Source organism: Coffea arabica, chromosome 11e, assembly GCF_036785885.1.
Source record: "Coffea arabica cultivar ET-39 chromosome 11e, Coffea Arabica ET-39 HiFi, whole genome shotgun sequence".
Lineage (NCBI taxonomy): Eukaryota > Viridiplantae > Streptophyta > Magnoliopsida > Gentianales > Rubiaceae > Coffea > Coffea arabica.
The window spans coordinates 56,092,409-56,103,527 of record NC_092331.1 but is presented as its reverse complement, the minus strand read 5'-3'; the positions used below and the strand labels follow the sequence as shown (position 1 = coordinate 56,103,527).

The 11,119-nt window shown below is 37.3% G+C and overlaps 2 protein-coding genes and 1 pseudogene across 2 annotated transcripts; all 3 read right to left on the bottom strand.

Annotated features, from left to right (window-relative positions):
* Nucleotides 1–473: 473 nt before the first annotated feature.
* On the bottom strand, nt 474–1,362 carry LOC113718019 (acidic endochitinase-like; annotated as a pseudogene).
* A 1,715-nt stretch (nt 1,363–3,077) lies between these two features.
* Nucleotides 3,078–4,182, bottom strand: LOC113717659 (acidic endochitinase-like). The gene has a single exon (XM_027242434.2). It carries the CDS (start codon nt 4,129–4,131, stop codon nt 3,232–3,234), a length of 900 nt encoding a protein of 299 aa, XP_027098235.1. The 5' UTR covers nt 4,132–4,182; the 3' UTR covers nt 3,078–3,231.
* A 4,179-nt stretch (nt 4,183–8,361) lies between these two features.
* LOC113718580 (E3 ubiquitin-protein ligase RHA2A) lies at nt 8,362–9,488 on the bottom strand. Its single transcript, XM_027243474.2, has one exon. It carries the CDS (start codon nt 9,285–9,287, stop codon nt 8,766–8,768), a length of 522 nt encoding a protein of 173 aa, XP_027099275.2. The 5' UTR covers nt 9,288–9,488; the 3' UTR covers nt 8,362–8,765.
* Nucleotides 9,489–11,119: the final 1,631 nt, after the last annotated feature.

Sequence of the window (11,119 nt, the reverse complement as noted above, 5' to 3'; positions counted from 1 at the left end):
GATAAATATGTGAGCAAAGATTGAAACTATAAGATTCCGTTGAATTTCAGTATATTCACTGATACAAACTGGACAGGGAATAAACAGAAAACAAAAAGGCACAATTGCAGCTTAGCAAGAAAAACGCACAAGACCATTATATAGTTTGCCAATTTCAGCTTCACTAATGATATTCTATCCTTTCCTTCCGCAGGCAAATGAAGAAAATCAACTGAGCTGGTGATCAAGTAGAAAAAAAAAGTAGAAAATCCTTAGGGTGTGACAGGAAGCAGGGGATTTTGATGGGGAACCGAGTTCCGAGCAGATCACAATTGAAGCTCAATTTCGTTAACTGAAAGTCTAAGCAACAAGGGAAAACAGAGGAAGATGTTATGGTACCAGAACAATATTATAGTGTACTGGTAGCCAACACAACGTGAACAAACAAAAGATCAGAACTTTATTAGCTTAGTAATCGAAGTGTACAATACATTCTAGACATGAGTTTTGATGGAAGCACTATAACCAGTTTCATCATCGTAGTACTTGGACCACAGCATTACACCTCCGTATTTGGCAGAGCCGTTAATCGCAGGAAGCACCTTTGATGTCAGATCATTCACTGGAATAAAACCACTTCCAGCAGCATCAGGGGCAGCGGGCAGTCCAAGGAAAATCTTGGTAGCATGGACGGAAGAAGTCCATTGCTTCCATGAATTTTGAAGATTGGATAATTCCCCAGGAGTGTACTGACAGGGTGGATTGTTGTAAAACTGAACCCGAACATAGTCATATAGGCCTGTTTTAAGGGCTCCTCCTACCCATTGATCAGGGAATGGGCACTGAGCCGCTGCAGTTAAGTAAACCTTCTTGCCTCGCGTGCTATATTGCGAGAGATATCTGGCAAGTTCGTCCCAATGTTCGCTCGTGCCCCCTTCGATATCAAAGTCAATTCCATCCAAAACTGCATCGCCTAGAGGGCGAGTGTCCACCAAGGAAGTTGTTCCACAGGTAAATAGCAACCTGTCTGGCATATTCAGAGGAATCCAGAGAATAGCTGACTACTCCACCTACTATGGAAAGCATTACCTTGATCCCTTTTGCTTGGCATGCTTTTATATCTGCGCTTAAGCCTATACAAGCATTACTATAGGGATCACAATGACCAGCAAGGTTGATCATTGGTGTTCTGCCACCTCCAAATGTTGACAGAAATGCCAAGTTGACAATGTGATAGTTCCCACTGGCACAAGTCTCAGCTAACGTTCCTTCATTTCCATTCTGACCCCAATAGATAGCTATTCCTCCACCTTCAGATCGTACCATTAGCAATAGCATTGCCAATGCAAGAACAGCTACTTTGCTCGAGGCCTTAAGTACCATATTAAGCCTAGACCTGCTTTGATCTGGGCTAAGAACTAGTGTGTATTATGTTGCTTTGTTGCTGAAGCGAAGGATGTGATCTGAGCTGTTTATAGGAGCACAACTATGTCAAAAACAAGATATCTATCACATACATGAAGTGGAGATGCTGCTATTTTGTGCCTATCTTAGGTGCGCGGCTGAACAATTGGTTTACCCTTGCCTCCCACATTCATTCTTTTTATCAAAGTTTGATCACTCGAGTAAATTAAGCGATTCCATTTTTTTCTTCTAACTGGAAATGGGGCAGGTACAATTGGTACAGTTAGTTACTGTACTATTTTCGTGATTTCATATACACTTTTCGTAATTTTGTTGTATTTTATGATTTGATGTACACTCACGTAACTTTTGTTTTGTTGTATACTATGAAATATAACAAAGTTACGTGAACATATATCAAATTATGATAAAAGTATAATAATTATGAATCACATAAGTGACACCAACCATACCTGTCCTAAACCCATTCTAATTATGGTGTTCGTGTTTGCCAAACTATTCCACTTCGGAGATCAAATATTATCAATGGCCAATTTTTTCACAATACAAGAATATTATAACACTCTGTTAAGTGTATCACAATCTTGATTCTAGATAATTGAATCATACATATATCACCCAAAAATGTCCAGAATTGATAAACCAGTTAACAAATCCTCTAATTGATGCCTTACTTTTTTCAACTTAGTAAAGTTCTTCTAATTCTCTAAAAGGTTTAGTTTCATATTAAACTTGAGATTAATAAAATATTCACTAATGCCGCAACTTAGTGGCCTGTAACTTGGCATGGACGATGCTCTATTAGAAACAGAACAGAAATTGTCATCATTCATCTATCGTTTTGTTTGGAAGGATTGGATACTTTCGAATCACTGTATTAAGAAACTGACATAATGAAGGCCAACTTTAATTAGTGTCTTGCCTAAAACAATCAAGATCCCTTCTAAAGTTCACTTCCATTCATATTCAAGGAGAGAAATCTAAAGCCAGCATAATAAAGATTACAGGCTTTCCTTTTTAGTTACTTATTCCAAGTTTTGAATGTAAGTAGCATCTCTACATTCACATCATTCTTAACTGTTTTCCCCATTTTTGTAAGTGAAACTTCAGCAAGCTAGCTACATTAAATCTACAGAACGAGAATTACTAAGTTTTGGACAAGTGTAATAACATTCCTAATATTTCTAGAGCATATGATTGCGAGGTAACAACAAGTGTAGTTACAAAGCTTCTAAAGAGACCATGACAGTGTGGCATTTTTTAACTAAAAGAACAAAAAGAAAAATGCACTACTGGAGACGGAATAAATTATTGGGCTGTTTCAAAGTTAAATATGTATTCTCCATTGCACAAGATTTGCTACTAATGGAATTTCTTTGCATTCGATATCAGCAGAACCCCTTAATCTTGTGATCAATGTAGTGAATGCTATTGAAAATCAGAGCCTTTAGAACTCATAAAATCCAGGTTGACTATATAATATCAGTGGGTCTAGTGTGGCTCCCTGCTTAAGTTTGATTCATCAAAATGATGTTAGTTCCTGTTAAACTGTGACATATTCAGGTGTATTGATTGTTCTAAAGGAATAGTTTAAGCTGTGGGATTTAAATTTTGCATGACAGTTGGGTTAACAAGTCATAAGCAGTGGAAGAGAGAAGTTTTACATGTACAGATGAACAACAGCAATCATATGAAGCTTCTGTTGATATGATGTATGCATAGGCACATACATACACAAAAGATACAATGTATACATAGATATGTACACTGCATACACAAAAAATACAACAGTTATTTGCATACTGCAAGAAAAATATACAACAGATTCTAGACATAGCTTTTGATAGAAGCACTATAACCAGTTTCATCATCATAATACTTGGACCACAACATAACCCCTCCATATTTGGTAGAGCCCTTAATAGCCGGAAGCACTTGTGATGTCAAATTATTTACAGGAATAAAGCCACTTCCAGCAGCATCAGGAGCAGCAGGTAATCCAATGAAAGTCTTGGTAGAATGAATGGAAGAAGTCCATTGCTTCCATGAGTTCTCAAGATTGGACAATTCCCCAGAAGTGTATTGACAGGGTGGATTGTTGTAAAATTGAACCCAAACATAGTCAAATAGGCCTGTTTTCAGGGCCCCTCCTACCCACTGATCAGGAAATGGGCACTGGGGAGCTGCAGTCAGGAACACTTTCTTACCTCGATTGCTATATCGTGACAAATACCTAGCAAGTTCATCCCAATGTTCGCTTGAGCCTCCTTCGATATCAAAATCAATTCCATCCAGAACTGCATCGCCTAGAGGGCGAGTCGATGAATGTCCACCAAGGAAGTTGTTCCACAGGTAAGTAGCAACTTGTCTGGCATCTCCAGAGGAATCAAGGGAGTAGCTGACAACTCCACCTCCAATTGATAGAATCACCTTGATCCCTTTTGCCTGACATGCTTTTATGTCAGCGCTTAAGCCTACACAAGCATTACTATAGGGATCGCAATGACCAGCCAGGTTGATCATTGGGGTCCTGCCACCACCAAATGTCGAGAGAAATGCTAAATTGACAATATGGTAGTTTCCACTGGCACAAGTCTCAGCTAATGTTCCTTCATTTCCATTCTGGCCCCAGTAAATAGCAATTCCCCCACCTTCAGATTGTACCACCAGAATTAAGATAACTAGTAATGAAAGAAAAGTTTGTCTCATTGATATCGTAAATGCCATTCTCAACCAGAGCCTAGCTAAATAACCTGCTCTGAATTTGAGTTCGCAGAAACATTGCATGTATGCAGGCTTTTATAGGCGTAAAAACATAAAGACAACAGCATCTTTCACATGAATGTAGTACTGAAGCTGTTGTTTTGAGCTTATTCTAGGTCCGTGCTTGAGCAGTCGGGCAGTTTCACCTTATCTTTGGCATCCATTTCTAAGAATAACTTGAGATGACCTGAGTATAGAAAGCAATTCTATTTCTGGAAAGAATAAGTTTCTAAAACGATTGTCATGTCTTTTTGCTGGTGTCTTTAGCCTGTTCAGCTAAACGTATACTCACTGTTGTGATAATGAAATACGCGCAAGTATTGCCACAATTTGCATTTCAGGTATCAATCATCAATCTGCCAAGGGAGTTGGCATAAATTAAAGAACTCAAGCCAAAATAGTCCCATCAATTTGAACTCTTTGTTGCACCTAGTGTAATCTTGATCCAAGATATTAACACAAACACTGTTCACTAAATTAAGCAATGTGAATGAATGGACTCTTGACATGATCATTAGTTCATCTAAAATCAATAATATATTGCCTTTTCATTCCTCAGAAGGCTTTTTAGCATTTTCTCAAATGTTCTTCATATTACCAACTTCACTCTTATATTTTTATCCTGATCTGATGAACTTTTTGTGTTACAAACATGTCTCATCTGTAAAACAATAACTTGTAGGAATAACAATCAAAACTTTTACGTGTATTGTAAAGACTGATCATGGGAGGGAATCTGAAGCCTGTGTCAGAATGGACACAAGACTACTACACGAATATTGATTCTTCCAACCATACAAGTCCTGACTCCTGAGCTAGTTCATTCATCTTTGTTAAACTCATAAATCAACAAAAGCAAGTGTTAACTTCTTACGAATGATTGAGGTGGTATAATCAAATTACCTGAACAAAATAGTATATAACCTTGCATTTAACTGCAGATTTCTTGACCAGTCTAAACATTTGAGCTTGATTTACTGAAGGCCATAACAATGGAAAGCAAGTTTTGAGTGTTTTATGTTCATGTATCTAAGAAGAGTTGCATGAATTTCGTTTATCAGAAGAGAGAGAAGATTTACCAGATTTTGGGATGGAATTCTGCTTCGAGTTCCTATAAGCAGGCTTTGCAGCCCAATACACACTAAGAAGTCGTTAAGCCCATAGCTAACTTTCAAGCTCGTTGCTGTGGGCTTAATCAGATCATTGAAGAAAGTTATTGAGCCCATCAAAACCTTGCCTTTGCAGCAAAGGAAACACTTCCCCTTGGCCCTTGGCGTAAACATTGTTGTACAAAAGTTTAAAACAGGTTGAAATTGGACAATCCTCTAATAAAGAACAGTTATCGTGCGATTAATCTTATATGTATTGACGATTTATACACTATCGTCTTTGGATCCATGACAATTATACAAATTTTGAATTTTGAATTTAATTTTTACACATGTATCATCAGTCTAACAGGAACAGTTTATATGTATACACTGTTAGTATATATAAAATTTTACTTTTTGAATAGTTAGGAGCATACATTGCTTTAAAATTGAATTTCTCGTCTTTTTAATGTATCATATTATCATTTGACATACAAGTGCTATTTACTTCCTTGGATACTTATTTACATGTAAACAAAATTTCTTATGCGGGCAGGATAATCCTCACACAATACAGGAGAAAAAGGTTGTGAGCAATAGCATTTTCTTTACAAGGAAGTCAAACACAATGAGCAGAAATGCTACGAACATCTGGCAACAGGTCATCATTAATTAGGCAGTCCGATTGGTCCAAAAAAGGGAATGAAGTGCACGTTTTAATCTGGCTACAGATACAAGTGATCGCCATGAACATTGACAAACTTTCATTGCATATATATCTTCCAAACTTCAAAGTATTAGGTAGAAAAGTTCTTAGGAGGCCAATCGCAGCCTCCCAATTTGGGCAATGCCCCATTATTGATACACTTGACCGTTGTATTTTTCCACTTTCACCACTTTCAAGGCCTCTACCTTTTCACAAAAGTGCAAAGCAAGCCTGTGCCAGAAACTGGATGTAGAGCCATTTAATCAAAATCAACATAATTGACCTCCATCAACTTGCAAGTAATGACGAGGAATGGATAAATCCTAAGTGTCCTCGAGCACCTTTTTGCATGGGATGATGGAGCCTTTGCCCATAAATTGTAAAGTTGCTGTTTATTAATACAAATACCTACCGTTTCTAGGGACAATTTAAAAAAAAAAAAAAAACTTGCAAATAAGCAATCTGTTTGGATTCCTCAATTTTTGAAAAATAAGTTTTTCATATATAATATTACAGTAATACATAAACAAAAACAACTTCAAAAATACTACATTTATACAATATGTCGAAAATAATTCCAAATATATATAATAAAATACACCACCACCACCACCCATCACTCTCCATCACTGCCGCTACTACCCCCACACCCACGACCCTCCCTTCTCTCTCTCTCTCTCTCTCTCTCTCTCTCTCTCTCTCTCTCCGCGCCCCAATTCCCCCTCCCCTTCACTAACTGCAACCGTCCTGTTCACAACCAAATCTGATCACAACCAGAAGGTCGTGACCTAAAGCCTCAACTCATGGCTTCCAGTCGCAACTTTTCTGGTAGCGACCAAGAAGGTTGCGACTAGAGTCGTAGCCACCACCAGCGAGTGGAAAAGGGGTTTGGGGTTGGGGGAAAGTAGGGAGGGGGGAGAAAGGAGGGAGGGGAGGGGGGAGAAGGGAGAGGAAAGAAAGGGGAGGAGGAAGGAGGGGGTGGTGGTGAGTGGTGTGAAATTTTTTAAAAAAAAACTCCAAAAAAGTTATAAATTATAAAAATATTCCAAAATATATTTTAAAAACACCTCTAAAAACAATCCAAAAAATATCTACAGTAAAAGTTTTTCGTATACACAATTATAGTAAAATTTTTAAAAAATATCCCAAAAATAGCTAATCCAAACATATCCTTTGTTTAACTGCTTCTATTGGTGCAAAAATCAGTGAGCACCGGTTTAAGAGTCGAGTACTGAAAAATTTCTGCACCAAAATCAGCGTAGACTCTTTGTTTTGGCTTCAAAACAAAATGGATTTATGCTGCTGAAATAAAAATTCCTACAAGAAGAAAAGCAATTTGTTTTCTTTGAGTATGCAACAGCGCACAAAAGGGACCACCATGCATTTGCCAGGTAACAAGTACTGACAACACAGAGGGCTATTGCCCGTGTGGGTCACAATAGTCACAATCAAGTAAAAGTTCAAATGACCATATATTTTGGCTATGAAGGCTGCAAAATATCACACACAAACCAACTTGTGGGACTTGACCATATTGTGAAACACAACACAGACTGAATGGAAAAGCAGCCAACGTTGGCTACTAGGCATGGTTACTTCTTGTTACAGCCACCAGTCTTGAAAATGGTCCATACAGATTCGCTAAGATCAAAGTGTTTGGATCTAAGTGTTTCTTCACATGGACTCCCTTGTGGAACCATGTGCAGAATGTGGACGACGACCAGAAAGTTCTTGTGTTTGCCAAATGCCAAGTGCTTTCTTTTCTTGGGGATGGCCCTGGCCCCTACCTGAAAAAGGCCTTGGGGCTCCTGTTGCTTTTCAAGCTTTTCTTGGTGACGGATAATCCTCAACTTGTCACGATTCATGAATGTTGAATAAATTTTTGGTGACATGGGGGTGGGTCTCGCTCAATATCAAATGGGATGATCAATCAAACTTGATCTCGTACATCCATTTTTCACATCAAGTTGACCTCAATTCATTTAATTAGGCTTGACTCAGAACCCAAGAGCCAAAAAGTTGCATTACTATTTATGCTAGAATTTTAACGTGGCAATTAAGTTGGCGATGAGCCCAGCATTAATCTGTACAATTTTTACATCTGTCTTTTACATTTTTTGTTCTTCCATCTCTAGAAGATCAATATGCTGCTAAATATAGCAGTTGCAGTTGGCAACTCGGTTCTAAATCATATAGTACCAAGAACTTTCAGTTTGATGTATTATTCTATGGCAAGTAACTGGACTGGATTGTTTACACTTACTTGTACATGGCTACCAGACTTCTGAAAGATTCTCTAAATTTGGTTCTTTATCACTTGACACAGCTATATCAGTCAAAATTACCCTAATCCAGCAAAATAAAGGTCAAAAGCAAAATAAAGGGTAAAAACCAAAAAAAAAAAAAAACAACTCTATTATTCACCACAAACAAGGTGGAAAACTATTTACAGCAGCTGCTAAAAAAAACAAAGGAACTCTAACCTGATCTCTCCAAACATATATATATATATATATATAGTAAAAAAAAAAAGAAAAAGGCCAAAGTTTCCCCCAAAAAAAAAGGAAAAAAAAAAGAAGAAAAGTTCAAAGGTCAAAACTTCTACCAACCCCCCTTAACATATTTAAACTCCCTCCTCACCCTCCAAACCCCTCCCCCTCAAAAAAAAAAAAAAAAAAAAAAAAAAAAAAAACCTCCAAGAATAAAAAAAGAAGCCTCATCAGCATTCGTCCATCAATCATAATCCTCATTAATTATCATCAAGTCATCATCACCACAGACGCTGCAGCGCGTGCCCACACTCACCTCAAAGAGAACCATTCAAGAACATCACCAGTCACGCGCCGCTTCGTGACGGCCACGCACTCATCGGCGACCAAGGGCTTCCGGCAAAGAGGGCAATTAAAGTTCATATGATCAAGCCAACCATCAAAGCACTCCTTATGGAAAACATGGCGGCACGCTAACTTGCGCACATGGTCACCTTCACCCAAGCGGTTCAGGCACACCACGCAATCCGAACCCAAACCCGACCCGCATCCCACAGCACCATCACCAGCAAGCCGGTAAGAAAAGGCCCGGTTCAGCTTTAATTGCTCGGCGAGCATAATGATTCCGGTTAGACCGGACCCGACAGCGTCGCAAGAGGCGTCGTCGACATGGTACAAATTGGAGACGTCGAACATGGCTAGAGAAAGGCCAAAGGCTTGGAAAGCTCCGATGAGGATTGAACGGATGTAGCCTACACAACTGGCGACGAGGGCTACCATTAAAATTGGGAAGGACTCCGTGGAGATGTCTGCGAGCTGGTTTTGTAGTCCCATCTTTTTTGGGTTAAAAAAAGGAGTATGGAAAGGTATTGGTAGTTTAAGCTATGGTTGGTCGGTTCACTTTGAAATGAAAAGGGACGCTGGAGATGAATTGGGTGGATTTATATATACATATATGTAGGGAGAGGGATTTAATATGGGATGAGGAAAAGGTGGAGGAATTATCAAAAGAAGTAGCTTCCTCCTTTTCTAATCCAAGCTCTGTGACATTAATAATTAGTGCGAGAGAAGTTTTATGTCGGTTAACTCGTGCCTATTGGTTGGTTGGTCCAACACCGATAGAAAAGCTACACTCAAATATAAATAAATAAATAAATATATATATATATATATATATATATAAAGGCTTCACTTATTAACTTACATGTTAAGTTATACGTCGATTTGGCAGGTTAAATAGAATCAAGTGCAGTCTTTGCATGTTTACGCGGAACTCTTTTTATTGGTACTGGAACAATTACTAAACTAATTGTCCCAAATCAAGATAAAAATTTTCAATGTAAAGATATAATAATATTTGGCAGGTTCAAAGCCATATCATATGTACAAAATTTGACAGTCAAATTTGAATTGACGTTGCTTGTCATGTATCCAGAATCGTTAGTATATACATTGTTAATATAATTTTTTTGAATTAATCTTTCTTACGGTGAAATATATACACGATCAATTTTGGATAAGTAACAATAGTGCAAAATTTGAATTTGAAATCTAAAGTTTTACAATTGTGTCATCGATTCAACGGTGATAATATATATACTGTCAGTATATGAGATTTACTCTTTTTTTAAAAAATATATATATATATATATATTAGTGCAAGAAAGATTAATCATTATTCTTTTTTAGACTAAGGGCTTTAAATACATACCTATTTAAACTTTATTTTGTAAATTGGTATGCATCTCATCTCATTAGCACAAGAAAGATTGTTGCCCTGTGAGAGTAAAAATGATTAGTGCACATTAGATCATTATGCGGTTATGCTCTATTTTTTCAGAGATTATGTTAATGTTCACTCATAATTTATTGGGCAACCTCGCACTTGAGTCCTTTTTTTTTTTTTTTTGGTGCGAGATACGAATTGGAGTTTGCTTTGATCATGGAGTTTGTTGATATTTTCTCTCAAGCTTTTCAGCTCTATAAACAATTCATCATCTAGTTTGGTTTTGTTTGCAAATAAGTAAGAGTAACAAATTTAAGAGATTGTGAGCACTGGTTATAACCCCAATATTCGACTATTACGCTATTACGGTCAGCTGCAAGAAGACGTACAATTTTTAGGCTTTCGAAAGTATACAAAGTTGTTTTTGGTCATGAACGCTAAAACTAAAAGTTGTCGAGTACTTTTTTGTCCATGAAAACAAACTCAATTGATAAAAATGAGGTTTTTCTGTTCGACTTTTAAACTTTCTTTCTTTTTCTTCATATTTTAGAGTTTTTTTGTAAAAAAAAAAAATTTTTAAAAAACTTCTTATTTGTACCAATATTCGAGCCTGTTTAGATTGCTATTTTTTAAAATTTTTGTCAAAAAAAAATATACCGTGACTATTTGATATATGTAAGTTAAAATAGTAATTAAAAAATAAATTCACAAAAAATTTAAAAAACGACAATCCCAAATGCCTAATTTATAATAAGAGGTGGACTTACGTGGGAAGGGGAGAGGGGGACAGGGAGACAAGCTAGAGTGCATGTGTGGCAATTTGGGTGGGTGACTATAGGAATGAAAGTGCTAGAGCTAGACTGCTAGGGTTGGGAATTTACTAATTTAAGCAGAAGAAAACTAGTATGGAACTAGAATGAATTCACTATTTTAGGAGGAA